The sequence below is a fragment of the Panthera leo genome, chromosome B3 (genome assembly GCF_018350215.1).
Source record: "Panthera leo isolate Ple1 chromosome B3, P.leo_Ple1_pat1.1, whole genome shotgun sequence".
NCBI lineage: Eukaryota > Metazoa > Chordata > Mammalia > Carnivora > Felidae > Panthera > Panthera leo.
The window spans coordinates 6,757,963-6,783,961 of record NC_056684.1 but is presented as its reverse complement, the minus strand read 5'-3'; the positions used below and the strand labels follow the sequence as shown (position 1 = coordinate 6,783,961).

The 25,999-nt window shown below is 52.4% G+C and overlaps 2 protein-coding genes across 4 annotated transcripts in view; one reads left to right on the top strand and one right to left on the bottom strand.

The window, feature by feature from the left end:
• Window positions 1-1,984: 1,984 nt before the first annotated feature.
• The window catches only part of ACAN (aggrecan), a 67,200-nt gene continuing 43,185 nt past the window's right edge, over window positions 1,985-25,999 (top strand). For both annotated transcript variants that reach the window (XM_042941039.1, XM_042941038.1), the window contains exon 1: window positions 1,985-2,287. The gene's annotated coding sequence lies outside the window, so the exon portion shown is untranslated. The remainder of the gene's footprint in view (window positions 2,288-25,999) is intronic.
• On the bottom strand, window positions 18,376-25,747 carry LOC122221624. Of its 2 annotated transcripts, none has more exons than XR_006203332.1 (4): window positions 25,362-25,747; window positions 24,213-24,371; window positions 20,137-20,246; window positions 18,376-18,943 (listed from the first exon to the last, which is right to left on the bottom strand). XR_006203332.1 is itself a non-coding variant. In XM_042941040.1 (4 exons), exons 1-4 carry the CDS (start codon window positions 24,748-24,750, stop codon window positions 18,548-18,550), a joined length of 483 nt encoding a protein of 160 aa, XP_042796974.1. In that variant the 5' UTR covers window positions 24,751-25,112; the 3' UTR covers window positions 18,376-18,547. The 2 variants fall into 2 exon arrangements, 1 of the variants encoding a protein (XP_042796974.1); XM_042941040.1 differs by lacking the exons at window positions 20,137-20,246; window positions 25,362-25,747 and adding an exon at window positions 24,678-25,112 and having other exon boundaries at window positions 18,376-18,597; window positions 18,743-18,943.

Sequence of the window (25,999 nt, the reverse complement as noted above, 5' to 3'; positions counted from 1 at the left end):
GTGTGGAGTTATGCCAACCCACACTCATTCACTACCTGGGTGGCCTGTGAGTCTCAGTTTCTTAGTGCATAAAATGGAAGTAATATCCACCTGAAAGGCTGCTGTATCAAGCAGTGGGCACGTAATCGGTGCCCATTGTATGTTTCCCTGCCTCATTACAAGACTAGATGATCAAGAAGCATTCGCTCCCTTCACTACAAAGATTAATTACCGAATTAATATTTGTCCTTGAACCGAACTGTCCTTCACTAACCCTGGGATGTAAGTCAGATATGACCCCATTTTACAGATGAGAGCGCGGTTTGTACTCACTTAGAGTATCAGGCAAATCCTGGCATGAGAACCCATGACTCCTCCTGTTGGAATTTTAAGGATTTTTTTTTTTCTGGAAGAGTCACTTCCACTAGCCTAGGCAATGGAGTCAGTAACAAGATTGCATCCCACTTGTCTGAGAGACAAGATGCTATTTCCCCTTGAGGGGCTCTGATCACTATCAAGCCAGCCCTGCCCAAGGTGCTCTGTAGCTTGGATACCTGACCGGGAGAAGACAACAGACTCAGGTAGAAAAGGAGTGAAGCCAAGATGTGCCCACCAGTGGAACACCTCAGCCACAACTCCCGGGGACCAGTGGGTAGAGTGGGAGCCACGCCCTCCCCAGGCGTCACTGCCCTGAGCAGAGAAGGCACAAGAGAATGTGCTGGGCCAGGGCCAGTCCTGCCCCCTAGCAGAGATGGCCAGCAAAATACCCACACGATTCCAGAGTTGTCACCCTGGGGAAACGGAGCCACTTCCGAGCCTTTGGATCAAGAAAAGGCTGAGTCTATTATCTCTGTAACGGGCAGCCCACAGAGATGCCACTTCGTGTTCTTCAGTCCATGCCCAGTGAGGGAGTCAAGCGGCTTCTACCACACCGACCGAGGCCACTAAACCTTAGCGTCAAGCACCACCAGCTCCCTCCATAAGGACCCCGAAGGCCACCAGCCCAGCCCGGGTCCCCCAAAATTTCTGTGCCTAACCAGCAGCTTGTGTAGCGGAGGGAGCATGACTGTGGATTTGAATTCGGACCCCACCAACTCCATCACTCTCTGAGCCTCAGTTTTCACATCTTTTGGGGGTGAGGGAATCCTAATATTTACCCCATCGGGGTTTGGGGAAAATCAAGTGAGATATGAATGTATGTTAAGCAACTAGCTCACAGAAGGTGTTCAAACGCCGCTGGTTCCTTTACTCTCTTGCCTGGAAACAAAACTCTTAAGGAGGGTGGTCTCGGGAGCTACAAAAGTACTGGAGAACTCCTGCTTCGTTGGAGATGTCCTCGGTCTCTCCGGGATTGTGAAGACCCTCAGCCTTTTGCCCCGAGGCTCCGGGTCCCCGGCACACCTCCCCGCCGCCGCCTAACCTCCTTCTCTCCCACTCCTCCCTGCCATCCCGGCGCACCCCATCCCCAAAAACTTTCAGCCGGCTCCTCCCGAGGGTCCTTCCAAATCGCGGCCGGGGAGCAGGGGGCGCACCCTGCCCTCTCGCGTCTCCCCACCCCACCCCCACCCCGGGCGTCGGCTGCACACCCCGCGCCGGGAGCCCGGGCGCCCCGTCCGGCCACCGCGGGTGCGGGTGAGGGCACGGGCACAGTCCTCCGGGGCCCCTCTGACTGCGGAGCCGCCGACCGCATTGCAGCCCTTCCCGCGCCTCTGCCTCCCGCCGGCCCCGGAGCTGCCGGCTCCTCTCGCGCCCTGCGCCCCGGGCGGCTTCCCCAGCGGCGCGCCGGTCCGGAGCCGGGGTCCAGCGCGCTCCAGACGCCTCCGCCCTCCCCTCCCCCGCCGGCCGCCCCTCGGGTCCCGCGGGGGTGGGGTTTCCCTCCCCTCCCCCGCCCGCCCCTATGTATGTGTCACCGCGCGCCATGCCCGCCCGCCCGCCCGCCCACCTACCTCCCCGCCGCTCCAGAGGGGGCTCGCAGAGCTGAGGACGCGCGCCACGCCGCTCAAGGTCTCTCTCTCCGCGCGCTCGCCGGCCGGCATCTGACGCGGGTGCCAGGGGCTCCGGGCACCTTGCAGTGGCCCTTTCCTCGGCCAGCCGGGACTCCGCAACCCAGTCGCCGCCGCCGCGGCGGCCACCGCCTGAGGGGACCCGCGGACAGGACGCCGGCAGGCGGAGGGGTGCGCGGCGCGCGCGCAGAGCGTCTCCCTCCGCTGCGCAGCGAGACCCGGGCCTCGCGGCCCCAGGAGCCCCCGGCTGCCTCGCCAGGTGCGCGGCACTGAAGTTCTCGCGGAAGGGAGTCCAACTCTTCGAGGTAACTGTCTCCTTCCCTTCCGGGGCGCCCGGCGAGCCGGCAGCGGAGCCGCGGCTGGGGGGGCTGCGCTGCCTCGGTCTCCCCTCCGAGGAGGCGTGCGCCGGGGGCTCCCGACCGTTGCGTCCGCGGTGCAGTTGAGCAAACTTTCCGGCTGTTGCAGACTCCGCGTGAAGGGGGCAAACGAACGCGTGAGGAGGGGCTCTCGTCTGCCGCCCCCCCTCCCCCCGAAATTCAGGACCAGAGGACAGGGAGCTTTTACTCCAAACTCCCGTGTGTTTTCAAGCCGTAGGGTCCGGAACGAGCCCCGGTTGACAGAGCAGCCGCTTTCGAGTCGGGGGTTCAGATGCCCTGTGCTACTTTTGAGCTGGAGAAGTTGCTTCATCTTTCTGAGCCTTGGCCTGTTCTGCCTAGAGGGAAAGGGGAGGCTCTTTGGCAGGATGGCTGGGGGATAAACGAAGTGACACGGGCAGCGTGTCAGGTACGCAGCAGGTGCCCAAGCAGAGGCTGCGCGAACCCATTGGTCCCACTTGCTTGGCCACTTGGCCTGCCCCAGGAGTCGCAGGGTGCCCAGACGGGTGGGGGAGAGCTGGGGGGGATTGGCAGAACCCAGGACCGGACCACTGAGCTGCCAGCAAGGGAGACGAGCTCTGAACATGCCACCAAGAAGGGACATCTCTCAAGGAAGAAGAGGGGAAATGAGGACACATGACCATGGGCAGTTTTGCTGTCTCTGGGTCCCTCTGCCTCTGAAGCCAGTGATGGTGGAGACTTTCTATCCCTGGGGTTGGGTGGACAGTTGTCAACTGAACCTGTGTTCTAGGCCAGAGCAAACTGTGGGGCGGGGGTTCGCCTCCTCTTGGGAGACGGGACCCAACCCAAACTTTCCCATCATTCTACTCCTTGCAGTCCTGAGCAGGGTTGTGATAGGATTCTTCTAGGGTCTCACCACTGAGGAGCCCAGGTCCCAGCATTCCGATAGGTGCATATGTCCCTGTTATGTGGGGGTGGTGGCCAGGAATAAAGGAAGATGCAAAGCTGAGCGGGTTAGTGTGGTGTTTCAGGTCCCAGACAATGAAGCGGGTGGGTATCTGACAGTCTAGGGGAACCCCAGACCTTGGAAACACATTGGAGAGAAAGTGAACCCAGAAAGATGTGATGACTTTCTAAAGGTCACCCATGACTTACCGGAAGGGCAGGACTCCTCCAACCCGGGTTTTCTGAGGCCCTCGTCAGTTGCTTGTCCTGATTTAAGAGTTCGGAAGTCTGGGCTCTTATTCTTGTGCCTTCCTTGCCTCTGGGTTGCCAAAGGAGAAGAGGCGATCGGATTGCCTGTGCCCCTGGGCACGGTGGTTTCAGGAGGTGTAGATCAGTGTCAGTCACTGAGCCTGGAAGAGACTGCCCAGGAATGGAAGGGCCATCAGGGAGAAAACCCCCAAGGCCACGGGGGAGAAAACCCGAAGGAGGCGGGTGTTTCTACCCCGAAGGAAAAGAGCCCTCCGATTTAAAAAGTTTCGGATGAAGGCATTATCAGAAGGAAGAAAATGTCTCTCAAAGAAAATGCTGGCGTGTTTCAGGTTACATCGAGCTTGAGTTTAAATTAGATGTATTTCTGTGCAGCTTCTCGTGCAACACCTGGTTCCTTCATTCATTCTCCGGTAACTAGTGAGCGCCACCTAGGTGCCAGGCTCTGTGCTCAGTGCTGGCCCGTAGCGGGTCCTCAGTTAACGGTAGCTGTGATGACACAAGCACTTAGCACGGTGCCTGCCACGGGGCAAGTCCTCAGTAACTATTTGGTATCACTATTATTACAACTACTAATTTTAATATTCAGGAGCCATTTTTCTTTTCCTAGAATTGTCCGTGAAAATCCTACTTAAGTTAGGATTCTTTCTGTATTATTTGAAAGCCCTCTGGTCAATATAGGAGTAAAGAATCCAGAGCGGGAAATGACAGAAATATTCTTAGTTATTTGCAAGGCGTCTCTGTGCGCTCGAGTGGCGAGACCCTGTGCCGTCTGGTGTGGGCCGCACCTGACTCCATGCCCCTTCTCACACCCACGCACACATTTCACCCCTGCGCCCCCTCTCACCCACACCCCTGCATGCTGAGTGGGGCACCCTCCATCCCCACATGCCCAGAACAGATTGTCCAACTCCCCAGTCAGAGAGAGAGCTCCAAGATAGTTGGTGGGGGAGAGCTGTGAGGGTGGAAGCCTGCCGGGCAAGGCAGACCTGCGTTCACATCCCAACTCAGCCACTTACTGGCTGCATGGTCTTTGAAGAGGTCCTTGCCCAGATCACAGGAGGCACCAGAAACCTGAATTCCTCCCCTCTAACGGTTTCTAGGCCCCCTTGGGGTCACAAACTGTAAGCTCAGGAGATTACTGATTTAGAATATTCTAAAACCGTAAAAGACTGTGTGTCCTAACTTTTTGTGTGGAATTTTTTCATGATGCCTTCTAGAACCTGGTCCCTCCCAAGCCCCTTCTTGTTGGGCATTGGGAGGGCCTCAGCTGAGCCAGGGGAGGCCCACGGGCCCCTGCTTGGAGTCTCACTTTCAGTCTGTCTCTACTCCTGTAGGGACATGTAGCATAGAATGTGTCCATCGGCAGTTTAGGGGGGTGTAATGACATAGGAAAGAATAATCTCATAGTGCCTCTCATGCAGTAACAATAAGTATTGTTTCTGGAAGCTTCTATTTCTGTTATATATTTCGCAGTCCTCTCTAAGTGTGTATGTGTGTATAATATACACACAATATATACAAATTTGATGTTTATGTGATGTATTTCTTACTGCGGGTTGTGGTCAAAAAAGTTGGAAAGACACTGATCCTGATAACGTTTCTGTCTCTGAGAAATGCCGGCCTCGTGGCTCCGGCCGGCAGGTGCCCGTATATTCACACCTGGACTGGACCGTTAAGCATCTTGGGAGTGGAGACAGGAAGGGGTGGAAGCTGGGGGTAGGAGTGAAAGTCAAGTTCAAGGCAGAGGGTCCAGAATCAGAGAGGAAACAATGCATGGAGGACAGACCTACTTGTAAGTGGAGCAGGAAAGGTGACAGGGCCGATGGGCTGCCCTGGGAAAGGGGATCTATCTGTGGGAACATCTGGAGACAGGAGTCATCCTCTCTGCTGTCACCAGGCGGCCTCTTGGCCGTGCTGTGGGCCTTGACAGGAGCTTCACTGCTACCCTCCTTCCTTGAGAAAGCTCTGTTCTACCCATTCTTTTGGGTGAAGGGGGGCTATGGCATCTCCCCTGGCTACTCTCCTCCCCCAAGACCCGTCCTGAGAGGAGGTCTGGGCCCCTGGGTGTGGTTGCAGATGGAGTCAACATTGCAGGGGAGGAGCAGCTGGGGGGTGGGGTTAGAGGGAGAGCTGGAGTGAGGCAGAGGGAGGACCAGAGAGAGGGGGCATTTGTAGGGAAAACGGGAAAACGGTTCCTTTTTTCAAAAGTTGAATCCAGGGCAAGGACGGAAACCGTGGAGTTTACTTTTAAAAACTCAGAGCCTCCTTGTAAGCGGCTGAGTGTGTGTGTGTGTGTGTGTGTGTGTGTGTGTGTGTGTGCGCGCGCGCGCGCACGAACATACTAGGAGGGCGGGCCCTGCGGGCTGGCCTGGACATATGAGAGGCGACTTTTCTCCCTCTCAATGGCCTTATAGTGTATCCTAAAGAAGCTTTTTGTTAAACTCATGAATCGGTGGATTTGGGGTGTGCGATGCTGGCCATCACGATTTGGATATTTGGTTACCTTTGAGGTTACATGTTTTTCCTTTTAAGACACACACCCAAAAAAGGAGCCCCCTCTCCTGCGTCAGGTCTGTTTGGTGCAGGCCTTGCTCGTCCGTCTGTGATTGATTTGACTTGAGGGGTAAGGGTATGAAGGAGAAACTCAGGACTGGGCGGATGTGTAATCTCCAGCCTGGCAGACGGCGCCCCCTCAGCCCCACGACTCTGGGCCTGTGAGGTGGAACATGGAAGTTCCCAGACCACGGACATCCAGGGCCTTCAGGGCCTGTGATGACCCTCATGGAAGAGATCACGAAGGGGATGGAGGCCCAGATAGGAGAAGGTGCACGACCCAGGCCGGCCCAGAGCAGGCCAGAAGGATCTGGATGGGAACGTAGGCCATCGGGCCCTCATCCTGAAACATACCATGTCCATGGAAACCGTTCATTCATTCTGCCTCCAGCAGCACTTGCTACGTGCTACAGGCGTTGCAGTAAGGGTGTGTCGAGAATTCACTCTCCCTGCCCTCCAGCTGCTCATGGTCTAATGGGCAAGACAGGCTATAATCAACTTGACCCTGACCCCGCATTCCTATCAAGCAGTGGTTCTCAACTGGGGAGCTGTTTTGCTCCCCAGGGAACATCTGGCCTTGTGTGGAGATATTTTTTGTCGTCACCCCAGGGGAGGCGTGATGGTATTGGCATCTAGTGGACAGAGACCAGGGATGTTATTAAATATCTTAAAATGCACAGGACAGCACTTTCCTCCTACCGGTAGGGAATTCTCCAGCCCAAAATGCCAGTAGTGCCAAGACTGAGAAGTCCTGCTCCTGACCTCCATTTACTTATTGGGCCAGACTATGCCCAACTGTGTGCGACAGCAGGAAGACTGGAGGTAGGAGGGCAAGAAGGGAGGGTTTGGCAGGCAGTGAAGAGCAGACAACAAGAGAAAGAAAAAAGCCAGGCCACAATGGTAAAGTAGAAAGAACGTGGACCTTGGTAGCCCAGATGTAGGTTGAAATCCCAGCTGTGTGCCCTTGGTCAAGTCACTTGTTCTCTCTGAGCCTCAGTTTCCACATCTGGGAAATGAGGCTTGTCTGATGATTGAGAGAGTTCAAGATAAAGCGAATAAAGGACATGGCACAAAGTAGACTTACAATAAAACAGCAACTGCTGTTATCATCTTTGAGGCTTTTCAAGGTCCCACTGTGGAAAATTACAGCATCAGCAGGTGTGGACGTGGGATCACGAGGCCAAACAAGGTTGCTGTTTGGGCACGGTTGCCACAGTAATGCCTTCTGGTTGGTGGGGGTGGGGGGGGGCTGCTGTGTGTGCAGCACCTCCCCGCCCCCCTGCACACACAGCTCCCAGCAAGGGGTGAGAATCAGGGGGAGGGGCTTGCTCCAATGAGAAGGCCAATGTGTGCATCCTACAGTGTGGGCAGTGGGAGAAGCGTTGGACTTGAAGCCGCTTGAACCGGGCACTGACTGGCTGCATGATGTGGGCAAATTGCTTTGCCTCCCTGAGCCTCAGTTTTCTAATCTGTAAAATGGAGACACTAAGGCCTGCTTTCTCAGGGCAAGATCCAGGGAGAAGTTACTTCTAGGAAGGTGCCTTGTTGGGGGGGGGGGGCATCTATGAAGCCTAAGCAGGAATATTTTCTTTCTTTTTTTTTTCTTAATTTTTTTAATGTCTTTATTTATTTTTGAGAGAGAGTGAGTGGAAGAGGGGCAGAGAGAGAGAGAGAGGGAGACATAGAATCTGAAGCAGGCTCCAGGCTCTGAGCTGTCAGCACAGAGCCCGATGCGGGGCTCAAACTCATGAATTGTGAGATCATGACCTGAGCCAAAGTCGGACGCTCAACCGACTGAGCCACCCAGGAGCCCTAGCAGGAATCTTTTCTATCTGGTGTGCACTGTTCCTAATCCAGTGCCTGGCACACACAGGCAGCCTGGTTGAATGAATGAATGAGCAGACCCTCGCACTATAAATTCCTTGCAATGCTTGAGAGAAGCTGTCCCACACTTTGCCTCTCCTGCATCCCAAGCAAGCCTGAAGAAGCCAGGACCTATGTAGTTCCCAGTGGGTACCAGGCTCAGATTACAGCACCGACAGCAGCGCCCTCTAGAGGGTACTGCAGTTACAGCAATGGAGTTGTGCCAGCCACCAGGATGGAGCCCCACTGGGAGTGGGGGTAACGGGGAGACATCAGAACAGAGGAAGCCCAAGCTACTGAAAAGAAGCTGATCCAAATCAGCATCAGGAACCTGGAGACTTACCTCAGTGCAGGCACATCCATTTTCCCATCTGTGCAACAGGGCCTTTGCTCCACCACGTGGAGTGGAGCTTACAATATATCAAGGCCTAACTGAAAGTCACTAGCCAAAGGAGTGGATGTGGGAATTGCCAAGCTTCCCTGAGCCTCTGTTTTTAAGTCCTGAAGCATTAGATCAGAAAGGGACCCAGGGGACACCTAAATAAATCACCCATGTCCTTCATTATGCAGATGAGGAACCTGAGTCCTAAAGAGGGAGTTCGGGCTGCTCTCAGCAGAGCCACGGCTCCCATCAGGGCTGCTTCCATGTCACCTGTCACATTCAAACTAAAAGGAGGCACCTGATCACAGAAGCACTGTGCCCACCAGAACCCAACTATGGACACACTTCATCCTGGGGCCACCCATTGTCTACCCTTGGGCCACCTTCTGACTCGGCACCTCCTGAGCCCTTGCTGGTTCCAGGGCTGCTCTGGGGAAGAAAGCTCCTATAGGAGAAATGTCCAGGGCGAGGAGAAGCCCAGCCTCCCAGCTCCCTTAGAACACCTGGACTTCCCGATCCCAGCCTCCGCCCTTGATCACATCCAGGGGGTTTTCCCCAACCAAACCTGGACCTTGGCCTGACCTTCCCCTCCCTACTCCCCTCCTCCATCAGGTGCTCCAGGTGGCTCGGGAGAACACCTGGATTTTAGGATGACTCAGGAATGTAGTGGATGTTTGTCAGCTTTACAAGGGACTGACAAAGGGAAGCTGGGTGCCATCATCAGAAGTAGCCTCTGTCCCTAGAATCGGAGGCATTTGAGAAGCTTTGGAAAAAATGAGATTCTGCTTGGGAGGGGAGGAGAGGGGAGGAGAGGAATCTGTGCTTTGCAAAATCACGCCGGGTGATTCCAATGCAGTCCAGTTTCTGAACCCTTCGTGTAAAGCCCAAAGCAGTTCCTCTGGGTGCATTTGGTTCTAAGCCATCTCCTTGTAGCCCTGCCTCTGGGGGGTCACCTGCCCTCCCCCCGCCCCCCTGCAGGCAGAACTACAGCGTTTGCCCCCAGTGTGTCCTTTAGGGGAATGAGAAGGTCAAAGCCTGCTTCTCTGTCTCCTCCCTCCTGCCTGAGACAGGGGCCCTGCTTCCTTCACATAGTTGTCCTTGACCCTGGATTGAAGTACATTTGTCCCTAGAGGAGGATGAAGCTAGGCCAGGGTTCCCACGGTGGAACCCACAACATTTCCTGCAGAGATGGTCAATGCTCATTTCTTGGGAAAAGGGTCTCATCCCTGAGTGTCAAACAGAACAAAATGCACCCTTTTTCTGCAGGAATTCTCAGTATGCTTGTGGATATTGGAAATCTCCCAGAGTTTCTTACACCGAATTTGGCCAGGGAGCTCTCCTTGCCTAGAGCGGACTGAGGGTCTACAGAGATGCTGATTTAAGCAATCAGCCAGGGCTGATCCTGCAGCAGGAATGAGGCAGCTGCACCAGGGCCCCAGGGGCAGACAGAGATGGGGAGGACTTAAAAACTTAAATCTCAAACACCCGTCACTGACCCAGCAAGCCGTCTCCACCCCCAGAGCAAAGCGGTGCCCGCCCTCTCCTTTTTCCACCTCATACCTGCCACCTTCTCTTTAAAGGCTGGCCATTTTAGTTCCATTGTTTCCCGGATTGAAAAACCTGGGAGGGAGGTGGAGCACCCAGTGTGGTCTCCTTGAGGATGGGAGAGTCCTGCCTGCAGACACGTTCTTGCTGTGAGCCTGGCTGCCCCCTCCCAGCGCGAGGGCCAGTGGCCAGCGGCCTGACTTGGAGGGCCAGTGCTCTACTTGCTGTGAGCCTCTAGGGGGCGCCAGTATAATGGACGTTCCATCCCCTGTGGAGTGAACTCCCGGCCCCTGGAGCTGAGCAAGGAAAAGCTGTGTCTGCATGCTTGTCTCTGTCCCCTGTCCTCATCGCTAGAGCCTTGAGTGTCACCCCCAACCCAGCCCCACACAGTTCATCAGGGGGCTGCTTCACCTTCTCTGGGCCATTGATTCCCCTTGAAGCAGCCTCGTTCTGGGACTCCCCCTTCCAACCCGCAGTGACTTCTGCTTTTCTTGCTTTGCTAATGTTTTAGCAGAGTGGGTCTCCCTGGTGTGGGGGGACCTGACTGCATAAAGGGTCTCCACACCCAGTCCTGATGGAGAAGAGTGCTGTGGGGCTAGGTTGGGGGTGGAAGCAGCTTTATTAGCCAAGAAAAGACCTAGCACTGGCTTAGACCTCACCTCCTACTTCTTCCCCTGCCCACCTGCCCCCCCCTCCCGTCTGCTCTAATCCAGCTGCCATCTCAGTGGCCCAGGGGCCCCAGGGGCTTACCCACAGGGGTCAGTGAGACTCACCTATGCCAGGGAAGGCTCCAGTAACATTCAGTGGCTGGAAAACTGTGACTAGTCCAGCCCCCTCCTTAGTCACTGCAAGTGCAATGTGGAGTGACCGACCCTTAGATGCCTGCAGCAATCAATCAGGCGATTTGCACATCCCTCCTCAGCCCTCTGGGGATGGCAGAAGCTCTCGGAAGACCTTCCACACTTGGAATAAAGCCCAGTCCCCTTCCTTGGCCCGGAGGCCCTCAGGCGCTTGTCTCCCCTTCCCCCTCAGCATCCTGATTCACCTTCCCCTCACCCACCACCCTCCAGCAGATCCCACTTAATTCCTGCCTTGAGTGCAGGGCCTTTCGCCTCCTAGCCTCTCCCACCTGAAGCTCTTCCCACTTGGCTTTGCAAGGTTGACTCATCTTGGTCATTCGGGTCCAAATATGACCTCGTCCGTGAGGCCTTTCTTGACCACCCAGTTGAAAGAAGATGAACACACACCGTGTCCCAGCAGCCCTGAGTTGCACTGTCTTTGCAGCTTACCACCGTCTAAAAGGTCCTGGTTGGTTGGTTTTCTTGGAGGTTGTCTGCCCCCGCCCCAGCCCCACCCAACCAAAAGCTGCACAAGACATCATGCAGATGATCTGACCGGATCATCTTGCTGTGAGACTCCAGAAAATGCTTAGCACACAGTAGGTGCTCAGTACAAGTGTGCTGACCAGACAAATGACTTCAGTACTTTTCAAACTGTGCTCCAGAGAGTCTAGAGTGGTGATGGGGTGTCTGCGACACCCCACAGGGGCCACAGGGGTGAATAGAGAGGTGGCAGTGATTGTAGGGGTCCCCATGTCAGATTTGATCAGAGTGACCCTGATTTTATGCCTTTTGGAAGCCACTGTTATGGGGCTTTCTACTCTTGTCAGAGATAAGAGAACGGACATCTGAAAAGGAGGATGTCCGGTAGAATGCTGAGTGAAATAAGCCCATCAGAGAAAGACAAATACCATATGATCTCACTCATAGGTGGAATTTAAGAAACAAAACAAGCAAGGGGAAAAAGAGAGGCAAACCAAGAAACAGGCTCTTAACTACAGAGAACACACTGCTGGTCACCAGAGGGTAGGTGGGGGACGGGGAAAATCCGCGATGGGGATTAAGGAGGGAACCTGTCGTGATGAGCACCGGGTGATGTATGGAAGTGTCGAATCACTATATTGTGCACCTGAAACTAACGTAACGCTATATGTAACTATTCTCGAATTAAAATTAAATTAATATGTCCTGCCTAGGGGCATATGGCACTGGATAGTGTCAGAGCTAGAACTAGGTCCCAACTTCCTAACTCCCAGTGCTCTGTCCAAAGCAGCCCCCACCTATCCCGGCCACCTCAGCAGCCCCATCTCCCGCTGGCCGTGGCTCAGAACGGCCACCAATGGGATCCAGCTAAGGAGAGAAGAAGCCACGTTCCATATGCCCGCCTCCCCCCTGCCCCCGGCCTCCCTTAGTAGTTCATGATAACTCGAACATCAAGGGGGAGCAGCTGCTTTTAGGAATGAATTTATATTTTTAGGTTCTATCACTGGGCTACCCAACATGGGCCATGGGCCTTCTGTCATTTCATTTCCAAGCTGCGGTGTCCCAGCGCTCCCTATGACATGGAGGGGGCAGGCCAGACACCAGGGATAGGACGGAGATACGGTTCCCTGGCCTGGCAGAGTTCAGGGTCTTCATGACCCTGAAGATCTCAGTGGGCAACCTTTCTCAGCCTTCCCCATCCACACTGAACGCTGAATGGCATCTCTCCCCCCGCTGTCCTATGCTCCTGTCCTCTCAGACTTCCCCACCGTGGGCCTCCATATCTCCCTCCAGCCCAATCTTGTCTTTCTTTTGCGATGGAGGGTCCAACACATAGTCGCCTACGTTTTATTCCCAGCCTCCTTCCTGATTGTAGCACTTGCACTCCCAGAAGAATCCATCAGGCTCTTGTCTTGTACGAGTGGAAGTCAGGCAGATGAGCTCAAGGTCCAGTTTGGCCAATTCACCAGTGGTGGGAGCTTGCCAGATTTGACTGGTCTCAGTTTCCATATCTGTAAATCAGGTATACGGTCTCTTACCTCTTGAGTTTGTTGGGAAGATAAAATAACAGAGGTTAACCGAGGTACCTGGCCCAGAGCAAGTGTCCTCGAAGCAGTAACTGATGTTAATCGTGAATATCCCCGGGTCATTCCTGGTATCTGAGAACGTGGGTTGGGTGGTCATGTGACTGCCTCTTTTTGCCCAACCTGAAGTTCCTCAGCTCCTTTCCTGACCACTTAGGCTCTTTTTTTTTAATGTTTATTTATTTTTGAGAGAGAGACAGAGCATGAGTAGGGGAGGGCAGAGAGAGAGGGAGACCCAGAATCCAAAGGAGGCTCCAGGCTCTGAGCTGTCAGCACAGAGTCCGACGCGGGGCTCGAACTCACGAGCGGCGAGATCATGACCCGAGGTGAAGTCAGATGCCAAACCTACTGAGCCACCTAGGCGCCCCTGACCACTTAGGCTCTTAAGGCAGCCATGCAAACTTGGAACACAGAGGGATGTGGGGAATACAAGAAGAGGCTTATGCTTTTGCCACCCTGAAGCTAACTGGGGAACAGGGCAGGTCCCCTAATCTCCCCCCCGCCCCAGCCCCGGTAGCTGCAGCAAGCCCTGTTGTACCGAGGGGCCCCCACCACACCATTCCAGGGGGTGTTGTTCCATTATGTTCCATGTGTAGGATGCCCTCCGGAGCGGGGCAGCGCACAGCCCCTTGCAGCTTTGCACAACAGCCCTGATCGTACCCATTCCTTCTGCTGCCCCTTGGGACTGCACCACACCTACAAAGCAAGAGATTCCTTTTCAGGTGTTCTAACTGCCACCAGCTTTCAGGAGGCAGGCAGCTTTCAGGAGGGAGGGAGGGGCTGGTATACTAGGACCAAGAGCCGCTTCTGGCCCCTCTGATCTCCTGCTCCAGGCCCTGTCCTTTCCTCCTGGAACTGGGGGAGCTAGGAAGTCTAACTGTCCTGGGAGAACCTTCGGTGGTTCTGAGCATGTTAAGACAGCTGAACAGCCTCAGTTGTGCCTCTGTTGAGACGTCAGCCTTTCTTGGTCCTATGTGGACACTAGGAGAAAAGAAGCTCTGAGTCTCGATGGGCCAGAAAACTCAAAGAAACCTTCACTTCTGGGTTTTTGTTAATAAAATCCAGACCAGGATCTGGGATAGGTTTCTCCCTCTCCTGGCTCCCTAGAATACAGAGAGCCACATTGTCAATCAGTGAGAACAGAAAGGGAAATGGAAGGGTCTGATGATGACGTCAGGGTCAAGGAGCCAAACCAAGAAAGTCACAAAGATTGAGTTTAAAGGGGGCTCCTGGGTCACTCAGTAGGTTAAGCGTCTGACTCTTGATTTCAGCTCAGGTCATGATCTCACGGTTTGTGGGATCGAGCCTTGCAGTCAAGCTCTGTGCTGACAACGTGGAGCCTGCTTGGGATTCCATCTCCTTCTCTCTCTGTCCTTCCCCTGCTCACATTCTCTCTCTCTCTCTCTCTCTCTCTCTCAAAATAAATAAATAAGCATTTTTTTAAAAAGTTAAAAAAAATATTGGGTTCAAAGGGCAGTTGAGAAAGATCTAGAAAAACCCATCAAGAACAATCCTGGTGAGGCACCTGAATGGCTCAGTTGGTTACGCGTTTGACTCTTGATTTCTGCTCAGGCCATGATCTCACAGTTCATGGGTTCAAGCCCTGCATTGGGCTTCGTGCTGTCAGCATGTGGAACCTACTTGGGATTCTCTCTCTCTCTCTCTCTCTCTCTCTGCCCCTCCCCTGCTCATGCTCTCTCTCTCTCTCTGGCTCTCCAAATAAATAAATCAAAACTAAAAAAAATAATAATAATCCTGGTCTACACTTGCAGAGCCTGCTTGGGGTTCTCTCTCTCCCTCTGTCTCTGCTCCTCCCCCTGCTCGTGCTCACTCTTTCTCTCAAAATAAATAAATATTTTAAAAAAGAAGAAGAAAAGAAAAAAGCAATCCCAGGGATCCTGGCTGGCTCAGTTGGTAGAGCCTGTCACTCTTGATCTCAGGGTTGTGAGTCTGAGTCCCACATCGGGTGTAGAGATTACTTAAAAATAAAATATATATATAAAAAAAAGACCAATTCCAAGGCATGACGCCTGAGTGGCACAGAGAAAAGAAAGGCAGGAGAGGGGCTCCTGGGCGGCTCAGTCGGTTAAGTGTCTGACTCTCGGTTTCAGTTCAGGTTGTGATCTCACAGTTCACAAGTTCAAGCCTGGAGTCGGGCTCTGAGCTAACAGCGTGGAGCCTGCTTGGGATTCTCTCTCTCCCCCGCTCTCTCTCTCTCTGCCCCTTCCCCGCTCATGTGTTTTCTCTCTCTCTCTCAAAAATAAATAAGCATTAAGAAAAAAAGGCAGGAAAGATTTAGGTCAGACATGAGAAACAATTTTCGAAAGAAATCGAAATCATCCTGAGGTTGACTACCAAGTAAGGTTTGGCAATCTCCTTTTTCAGAAGTGTTTTCAGGAGTAGTAGTAGCAGTAGTAAAAAAGTTACCTATTGTATTAGTTTCCTGGGCTGCCACAACAAAGCACCACAAAGAACCACAAACCGGTGGCTTAAAATGACAGAAATGTATTGTCTCACTTCTAGCCAGAAGCCCAAAGTCAAGGTCTCTTCGGGGCCATGCTCCCTCTTAAACATGTAGAAGAGGCTCCTTCCTTGCCTCTTCCCAGCTTCAGGTAACAGCCCGGCCAGTTTTTGGCATTCCTGGGCCCGCCTTGTCTCACTCTGGCCTCTGCCTCCGTGGTCACATGACACTCGCCATGCAGGCCTGGGCCGTCACTCACCGTTTCCCCTTCTTCTGAGGACGCCAGTCGTACTGGATTCAGGACCCATCCTAATGACCTCACCTTAACATGACTACGTCTGCAAAGACCCTATTTCCAGATAAGGTCACATTCACAGACTGGGGCTTAAGGCTTCCACATCCTTTTTGGGGGGTGAGGAACTTGGTTCAACCCATAACACCCTTATTGACATGCTACTGTATTTTGTACTTGGCTTCATTTCTGAGATGTACGGGAAGTTCTATCAAATTAAATAAATGACACGTCCTCTGATTCATCAGTGCTTTTATGTAAGCAGAGACTGGGCATGTTGAGTAGAAAGGATTTAAATGTTGTCACATAACCTGGAGCAGCAGGAAGCTCTATGAAGTAGGTCTGATTATCCCCATTTTGTAAATGGTGAAACCGAGGCACGACTGATAAGCGATAGGGCCAGGATTCGAACTCGTGACTGTCTGATTCCAAAGTTCATGGTTTCCAGCTATTTCATGCGTAGAGAGAAGGTGAATTTCTCAGATTGGACCCAGGCAAAGAGAAGCAAAGGGGATTGTCGCCTAGTCTGGGGCCCATCCATCACGGTGTATGTCCAATAAAGTTCTGCTCATTCTGGCATGCCATGCCTGTGAACGTCATGGGCATTCGTTGGCTCACAGACAGGACCACCTTTGGGAGAGAGTCATGAGCTGGAGAGACCTTGGACCCAGAGTCTGTTGAACACCTAACTGTAACAGGAGAAAATACTGTCTCTCAGTACATTCCCCAGAGTTTTAATACATAGAGAACTTTCTCCTCTCCTCCAACCCCCACCCCCACTCCCTCCCCACCCCCATCCCCTGCTGGCTATCACCTTGGTCACTGGGGAGTTTATTGGCTTTGACACACAAGCTCCAGTTCTAATGGCCTGCCAGGGCTGGAATTTATTTTCTCCTGTGGTTGTCCTGAATGCAGATTTTTTTTTTTAAGCATATAAAATTTCATTTTATTTTTGGAAACACTATTCCTTTGAAAAACAGTAAAGGGCATCATAGAAAGTTTAGGAAATATAAACACGCAAAAATGGAAAAAATAAAAATCTACCATAAACCTAACACCCAAAGATAACCAGAGTTAAATCTATGTATATCTTTTGGGTCTTCCCCGCCCCGTGAATAGACACACACTAAAAGGGAATGGAGTTGTGTTCTGCGTAACATTTTGCAGTTTGCTTTTTCGTGTGAGCACGTTTGCAAGTCAGTAAGCGGTTTTCCATAATTAGAACATTCTATGTGCCAGGCTGCCTATGGGACACAGTGGGGAATACACAAGGCGGAGGAAGTCTGCCCTGCCCTCGAGGAGAGCCCATGGTCCCGGTGGGAGAAAGCCATGTCTGCAATGAAAACTAAGTATGAAGCAGAGAGCCCCAGGCCTTGTCCCAGCACGACGGCTGTCTGTGCAGCTGTGGGTGGATTTTTCCACCCTCCTTGCAGCAGGGAAGGTAGGCACTGCTGCTCTACCAAGCTAAGATGGGTATGAGGCTCAGCTACCGTGCAGTGATAGTTACTGAGAGAGAGCACGCTTCCGTGAGGAAGTCTGCAGGTGCCTGGGTGGCTCAGTCGGTTAAATATCCGCCTTCGGCTCAGGTCATGATCTTGAGATCTGTGCGTTCGAGCCCCGCGTCGGGCTCTGTGCCGACAGCTCGGAGCATGAGGAAGTCTGCAGACTCTCCCAGGTCTGGAGCATCTGTACCCTGCAAGCCGGAGACAAGAGACTCAAATTTGCTTCTCCCAGAGAAGGCCTCACTTCCCTTGTGCCTCTCATGGTATGGGCCTCTTGAAGAGCCAAGCATGTTTATAGTTTTAATAAGTATTGCTCACATAAGATAGCCCTTCTCACAAGCCAATTAATTCATCTGCTGCTCAGATAAAGAAATAGTCCAGGGGCACCTGGGGGGCTCAGTCGGTTAAGCAAGCATCGGACTCTTGATCTCAGCTCAGGTCTTGATCTCAGAGTTGTGAGTTCAAGCCCTGAGTTGGGTTTCACACCCAGTGTGAAGCCCACTTTAAAAAAATTAAAAAACAGGGGCACCTGGGCGGCTCGGTCAGTAAAGTGTCCAACTTCGGCTCAGGTCATGATCTCACCCTTTGTGAGTTCGAGCCCCACATCGGGCTCTGTGCTGACAGCTCAGAGCCTGGAGCCTGTTTCGGATTCTGTGTCTCCCTCTCTCTCTGCTCTCACTCTGTCTCTCTCTCTCTCTCTCTCAAAAATAAATAAACATTAAAAAATAAATAAATAAAATAACCCAGCCCAGAAATAGAAAAAGACAATTGTATTTGATTCATTTAGAAAGAGTGCGAGGGGACCCCAACATGGCGCCCTCTGAAGAAATTTTCAAGGGAAATGTTGATCATACCTGATTTCCACTTCCTGTGGCTGTGGAGCCCACCCCCGTGACAAAGCAGGCTCCCCTAAATGCTGAAGGCAGTGTGGTACCTGGCAGGGCCCTGAGTGCACGAAGTTCTCCTTGAATATATAAAGCACTCCAGGAAAATAAAAGTGGAATCTATCCAATTGGACTAGCACATGAAATCTCTAGATAGTGGGTTACATAGGGATATTGATTTTCCTCGTCAAAAGGACAGTCATCAAATTCATAGGGACAGAAAGGAGAATGGTGGTTGCCGGGGACTGGGGGAGGGGGAAACAGGAGTTACTGTCCAATGGGGACAGAGTTTCGGTTTGGCAGACGGTGGTGAGGGTTGCACAATAATGTGACAATGTGAATGTACCTCACGTCACAGCACCGTAAAATACGCGCAGAATAGTTACGATGGTGAATCTTGTGGCTTGCGTATTTCACCACAATTCCCTTTAAAAGAATTTAAAACAGCAGCAACAACAACACAAAAGGAAAGGTGGCTTTCTTGTGAGGCCACGAAACACTGGCGGGAGGAGCCGGGAGGCAGCAGACAGAGTGAGTCCCTAGAAGGCGTTTTCTGGAAGGCGGCTGCGCTGGCATCCTGTCGGGAGGCTATTAGGCACTGTAATCCTGACAGCCTTGCAGGGCAGAGTCACACAGCCAGAAAAGGCTGGCCGAGGACTAGGGACACGCCGGAGGCAGCTGGAAGGGGAGGAAAGAAGGCCAGGTGTCCCATCCTATGTCAGTTGCTTCACAGCTCGTCGCCAGCTATTCCGGAACAAATTGAGAGTCAGAGGGGGTCTGTGAGGGACTCAGAGAGCAAGCTCTTTGGGGTTTTCAGCCTTACTCTGCAGCCCCACGGTGCTCTGAGTCAAACTCTGAGGCTTAACCCGACCCGTGGGAGGACTCTTGCAGCAGGCACACGGCAAATGTCCGCTGATGGGATCCATGCTTTCAGGCTGGTTCCGTAGATTGTCAAAGGCTTCGTTCGGATGATGAGAATAAACTGACAGGCTCCATCCTCGACACCTGCCCCCATCGCCAGCATCTGTGTGGGAAGCAGAGCCCTGGTGAGGAGTTAGACCCGCTTGGGCTTGAGTCCTGGCCCCCTGCCACTCCCTGGCTATGGGATTTGAGATAAGTTATTGACTTGCTCTGAGCCTCTGTCCCCTCCATTCCAAAATGACGCTAGCAGCAGTGTGCCCTCCCAGGCCCAATCGTGAGCATTGAAGGAGATGATGCGTTTGTTCAGACTGCTATTGGGCATCATGCTGGCCTGGGGTCAACTTTCAGTACGTGGCAATATTTAGGGGAAATGGTGGTGGTGGGCACTCAGGCATGAGGGAGACCCAAGGAAGAATGAGCCTGGTCCGCGCCCTGGTGGGTGCGGTGTCCTCACAGAGGTGGACAAATGCTGCAAGCCGTGTGTGATCCTGCTCCCATGGAGGAGGGTGAACTTGGTCATGATGGGGCACCAGGGAGACTTCACAGAGGCATAGCCAGCCAACAGCTGGAGCAGAAGCTTCAGTTTCCTTCTGATGCACCTCAGATCGGGTCTTTCCTGAACCCCCGAGAGCCTCCCTATCACCTACAAAATGAAGCCAGGTTCACTAGCCTAATTATGAAGGTTCTTCAGAATCTGGCCCAGCCTTGTTTCTGACTTTATTTGATCCTGTACCACTTGGATCCTACTCCTTTCTCCATGCCTTTGTTCATGCCTTTCTCCCTCCTAGAATGCCCTTTCCCTCTACCATAGGGTCTTGTCTGTCAAGGCTCAGCTCAAATGTCACCTCTTCTTCAAAGCCCCTCCAGGCCCTCCAAACAGGAGTGATTTCTGCATTTTCTTAGCTCTGGAACTTTCTCATTGAGAGCAGCCCTTCCGGTCATTGTAAGGCTTATTCATACATCGTATCTCCCGTCCCACACCATCCATCTTATCTCCCATGGATTCACACGGGCCCATCCTTAGATCCCCCTCAGCACCTACTACAGAGGTTTCCCTGTGGTGGGAGTTTGACAGAGGAAAGGAGGGAGGGACGTAAGGCAAGAAATGGTTGGAGCTTTTCCAGATGAGAGGCAATTATACCTTCCACAGGAGAGCTAAAAAAGAATCCTCAGCTCTTCAGAGCACATGCCCCAAGAAGGGACAGCAGTGTGGGTGACGGATGGCCATGGGCTGAAGGTGTCTTGACCACTGTCCCATCAGCCAACCCTGAACCACGCTGGGCAGGACGGGCTAACCTGAAGGAGCAGTTTCAGGAGGTCTCCAAGACCACGTTCTCATTCAGTAAGTTCTTTAGAAGGATGCTCAGAAGTCAGCAGAGCTGTTCTACTTGTGGTTTTGGTGTTTTCTAGCAGAAGAATACAGATCAATGAGCAAAGCAAAGAGGCCCGTAGGAAGGCATCCCAGGGTGACCAGCTGTGTTCGCCCAGGGGAGTCGTGTGGACAGCACACAGGGTGACACAACACGGAGCACTGCCAACCAGGGAAGCTCACCGAGCCTCGGCGTCCGGAGTTTTTATGGGGGGGGCGGGGAGTGGTCACGTGGCTGACTGCCCAAATGGTTGACCTTCATCTCCAGCACCTCCAGAGGTCAAGTTGATACCATATGACCCAAGACGCATAGGTCACATTGTTAGCATAGACTATCCAGTGTGCCCTAAGGCCCCCAAGAAAACTTAAATGTCCCCTCCTGAAAGCTGTGTCCACAGCTCCCATTGTCTCTCAAAGAGGAGCATGACCCAAAAGGAGTTAATGGCTGTTCTCCAGGAGTCTTTCCCAGTCCTGGAACCGAGGCATGCAAACTAGAATCAAAAGAATGAGGTTTGACTCCAGTAATCCATTTTCCTTCTTACCCTTGACTAGACCCTGGAACGAAACTCATAGAACCTGATCATCTGTCCCACAAGTTTAAGGGGTTGGGTCAGCTGCTCCCCGTGTCCTGCCTGCCACTTGCCAGGCATCTGGCCCTCTGCCTGCCCAGGGACTCGACTCTAACCCCAAACACCTGATGGCCCTTTCTGACAAGCAGACATTTCCAACAGGACTCTCAGCTTCCAGAAACCTCTACCGAAGATCATTTTTGAAACCTGGGCTCCATTCTCAGTCAGGGAGGCCACTGAGGAGTCACACTGGGTCCTCTAGCCCCTTTCCCAAACCCCATCAGGAAGGAGCTCTCTGTTCTGCCAGGTTGGCGGTCAGCACCACGCGGAGGGAAGTCAGCTCTTGGCCCAGGATCCCTGCCCCAAAAAGGGTGCTTGTGCTTGATGGAAAGTTTGGGCTGAAGGACGCTCCTTTCCAAAATCCCAGGTTCGATATTTACACAATGTCTGAAATTAATGCAGAGAAAACCTCTAAGTGCCCGGCTGGAAGGGGAGGCTGAGAACAGGAAGGGGCGGGGCCCAAACCCTAGGTTTTTTTCCACAGAGAGAACAGGGCAAAACTAAATGTCCCTGGGTGAGTGAAGAGGAACCAATAAGCATGCCATGTACCCCTCCACTTTAAACTGGTTTTCCTGGGAATTTGCAATGGAGAGTGGGGAGAGGGGGGCAAAACGGGGAAAGGTTGGTGGTGTTGAGCTGAATTCTGCCTTCAAGTGCCCCCACCCTTGTCCAGGCATATGCTTCAGGGCCGGGGTGGCCACAGGCACCCAACCCTTAGGAAGCACCACCCATGGCCAGCCTTTCTTCTCAGCTCCTGGACTCAGCCTCCCTCCCAGCGCCTTGGAAGTACAGCCTTTGTCGTGTTCTGTTTTGTTCCTGGATGCTGTCTCTGGAGTCGCTCACCACTCCCTGCCTGGCCATCCTGCCCCACTCTTGGTCCCCTCCTAGCAGGAGAGGAGCATGAACAGATGTTTCCATGGGCCATGTATGGATGTTGCCATGGGCTACGGGAATGCTCCAGACTCCCCTGACAGCCCCTGCTCACAGCTGCCCTTTCTCCTAGGGCTTCTGGCAGTCTCCAGGACTGAGGAGGCGGGAATGCTGTACAATCAGGTGACATTCAACAGTTACGATCAGTCTTAAGCTTTCCACGCCTTCCACTCCCAACCTTGATCCGGAAGGGGCATTGCCCATTCATTAACAGCCATCCGTTCATTTATTCAGTGACTATTTCTTGTTTACCTACTACCGTGCCAGGCATTAGCACTGGAAATACAGCAGTGAGCAAACCAGACAAAAGTCCCTGCCCTCACGGAGTGTATATTCCAGCAGGGGAAACAGGGAATAAGCAAGAAAGGACATTAATTTCCAATAATAATAATATCGATAAACAACATCAGGGAGGCACTGGGTGGTGGTGAGAGAACAGGGCGCTCAGGGAAGGGACATTGGGACTGAGCCTGGAATGCTGAAAAGTGGCCAGGTAGGGAAAGATCCACAAGCGTGTGCCAGAAAGAAGGAAGGGCAGTTACAAAAGCCCTTACAAGGAAACAAGTCTTTGTGTTTAAGGAACAGCTAGAGGGGCGCCTGGCTGGCTCAGTCAGAAGAGCTTGTAACTCTTGCTCTCAGGGTCATGAGCTTGAGCCCCACATGGGGTGTAGAGATTACTTAAATAAATAAAACTTAGGGAAAAAAAAAAAGGAACGTCTAGAATATGGCTGGAAATAGAACTCTGAGATGTGGCATGAGCAGGAGCAGAGGCAGATCGTGTAACGCCTTGTAGGCCGTGGCGGAGGGCTGGCTTTCACTCCAACGACATTCATCCTGCTTTGCCAGGACGTACATAGGCCAAGCTTCCCTTTGCCTTAGCCATCCCTTCTGACCTAAGCTTCCAACGTGATACAGGCTCCCTCCCTCCCCATTCCTGTCACCTCACACAAGAGGATCTGACTCCCTGGGGGACATAGAAACTTCTGTTTTGTGATTTGGAAGGAACAAGAGGAAGTTTAGAACGTCATTCGCTGCCTCTCCTCCTGACTGGAAGTTAGCCATTTCCAGAGGCCTCACCCATAGACTTTCTGGCCAGAGATGCCAAGACGCTTGCCCAAGTTCACCCGAATAGCAAGTTATAGGTCAAGGGTGTGAATTCAGGTTGCATTCTTAACGTATCCACCTTCTCCCATACCATACCATAGGTTTCCCATATTTGAGAAATGTGAGAAGAGGCCATTTTAGGATATTGCAAAGAGCCTGTGTTCAAAGTAGACCCCAGAGAGCAGATGAGGAACAGCATATCTCTTGTCACGACAGATCCGAGCCAAACAGTGATGACTAGCAAGGACATTTATCAGTGGGTGAAGGAAATCAAGACAGGCCAGAGAGGAAAGAAATCGATGTCTTCTAAAGTCTTATATGTGCTCCGTGCCCTGACCAGGGTCTCCTCCTTTCTGTTCCATGTTGTGCTCACCACCCCCCTCCACAGGCAGGACCTTCACCTACAAGACCACATATGCCTTCAGCAAAGTGAGGGCAGATTTGTTTTTATTGTGGAACCAGCATCCTGCTAGGCCCCTGGTCAGGACGGTGAGGTTGGCCACCGATCGGCATTGGCAGAAACAGCTCCTTGGGCTAATTTCTGAAGCTGACGTTCAGAAAGGGCTTCCTTCCCTTAGCTCCCCTGTCCCTGCCCCTGTGGGATCAGCAGCACAGGAAGCAGCAAGGAGTTGGCCAGCTCTTCCAGCTGCCAGAGGCCAGGGTCCTCCATGGCAGAGTGGGACAGTAAGAGAGACCCAGAAGACCCAGCTCAAGGGAGGGCTCTACTGGCTTTCCTCCTGAGTTGGCTGATGGGAATCCAGCTACACCAAGTGATATTCATGTTTTTGCAGGTACACTGGCTGAGACAAGACCCGTTTCATCAGGAATGGCTCGGTTAGAGCTTTTTACTTTTGAATTTTTATTAAAACAGTTTTTACTGTCGGGGCACCTGGGTGGCTCAGTCAGTTAAGCGTCTGACTTTGGCTCAGGTCACGATCTTGCAGCTGGTGAGTTTGAGCCCCATGTCGGGCTCTGTGTGGACTCCCAGAGCCTGGAGCCTGCTTCAGATCCTGTGTCTCCCTCTCTCTCTGCCCCTCCCCTGCTTATTTTCTGTCTCTCTGTCTCTCAATAATAAATAAACATTTTAAAAAAACTTTAAAAACTAAAAAAAAAACACTGAACTTTTTTTAACGTTTATTTATTATTGAGAGACAGAGAGACAGAGCTCGAGTAGAGAGACACGGAATCTGAAGCAAGGCTCCAGGCTCTGAGCTGTCAGCCTACAGCCCGATGCGGGGCTTGAACTCGCAAACCGCGAGATCATGACCTGAGCCAAAGCCAGTCACCCAACCAACTGAGCCACGCAGGCACCCTCTGATTAGAGCTTTTAAAAAACCCACCTGAAAATTCCTGGAAGGAAGTTAGCAAGGACCACCTGCAGTTCCGCAAGCAGAAGTGGATTTGTGTAGCGGCCATCCTTCTTCCTCGAGCATCTTCCCTGACAGGCTCTGGGGAGGAGCCGCCATGTTGGGCTGCGGGAACCAGTCCTCCTTGGGTTTCTGGGGGCACAGGGAGAGCCAGGACTGGGGACACCTGCAGGACTCCTCCCTGCTGATGGATGGTCCAAGAATGGGTTAGGGCTCTCACTTGGGAACTCGCTCCGCCCCCCAGACTCGACCCTGCATGAATGGTTGTCAAGAATTTAAGATGCGTCAGCGACAGCAGAGCAAATAACAACATAGGAAAAAGGAAATCAAAGATATGGAAAAAGACACGGGTAGAGAGAGACTAAGGAATGGGAGGAAGAGGGAGAGCGGAGAAAGAGGAGGAAATACAAAAAGAATATTCACATGCACAAAAAATACCTTCACAATTCTCATGGGGGTGAAGCTTGCGTTGTGATTCCAGTTTACAGATGGGAAAACTGAGGGCTTCCATGGGTTCCCCCGTGAGTTAGGACAGAGCTAGGACTGTAATCAGCTTCCTGGCTCCCCCTTTCCATACCTTCCCACCATGTCCGGTTAGAGTATATGGAAAATTAGGAGGTGTATTCGGGGTCACTCTGGCTAGATGTGTCCTTGGTGTGGGACTCCTGCCCCTTTCTCTATGCTGGGTTTGAAATCCCAGTGTTAAGTGCGCGTGCCAATACCGTTATGCACAGATGTAGGAAGGGGCTTGTCCACGAACAACAAGAGACATGGTTGTGAGATTAGCCTGCAAATAAGTGATATGATGGAGGCCAGTGGCTGGAGGAATGGGTGACCTTGGTCCTTTTCAATCCGTTCCTCAGGACTTAAGTCACGGACATAGAGCTGCTTAGTTACCGGCAAATCTTACCGGTCAATCAGTCTACCAAATTCCAATGTCCACTGGTTCATCAATAAGTAGTATCGAAAATCATTTTTGTTGTTCCCAGCGCTGTGTGAGTTAACACGGAGGGAATTCTTTTTTTTTTTTTAACTTAAAACTTGTCTTTCATCCTTAAGGAGGTCATGATCTGCATGATGAGGCAAAGCTAGCATCTATAGGAGAAAAAAGAAAGTGCTAACCTGGCTGTAGCCCAGTTGTGAGAGGAGAACCAGCCTTGTTCTTTATCTAGTATTAGTTACTTCCAGTAGTGTGCTGATAAGCCCACTCCCAAAAAGGGAGAGCAAGACAGAAGTCCCCGTTTGTAGTGTTCCCTCATTTCTGTGCCAGAAATGTTCCCATCATGACCAATTTCTGGCTACCAATGTGATGTCGTTGAAAACGGAGTTGGGAAGAGATATCCAAAATTGTCTCTGGCCAGCCAGTGCAGGCTGGCTGTGGCATCCCAGTAGTTCTCCCTGGGGCCCTGGGATGGGAAGACCCTATTTGTCACACCCCTGAGCTGCACATGGGCTGTGACCTTCCCAAAGTCACATGCCATTATTGGGACGCTGGCATGAATCAACACAGCCATGTACATCACAAGCGAGCAGTATGTATCTCTCTAGCTGAGATGTGCTGAATGCAAAATGGGAGTGGTCTACCCCCAAAAGCCATGCCCCTCATAGATGCTTAGCCTCCAGCACCCCTTCTCCTCCTTCAGAGGCCTAGGGTGCTTAGGCCTCCATTTATTCATTCATTCATTCAGCAGATATTTCCTGATTGACCTCTCTCTGGGCTGGGTGCTCTGCTGGGGGCCGGGGAGACAGGGAGGCACAAG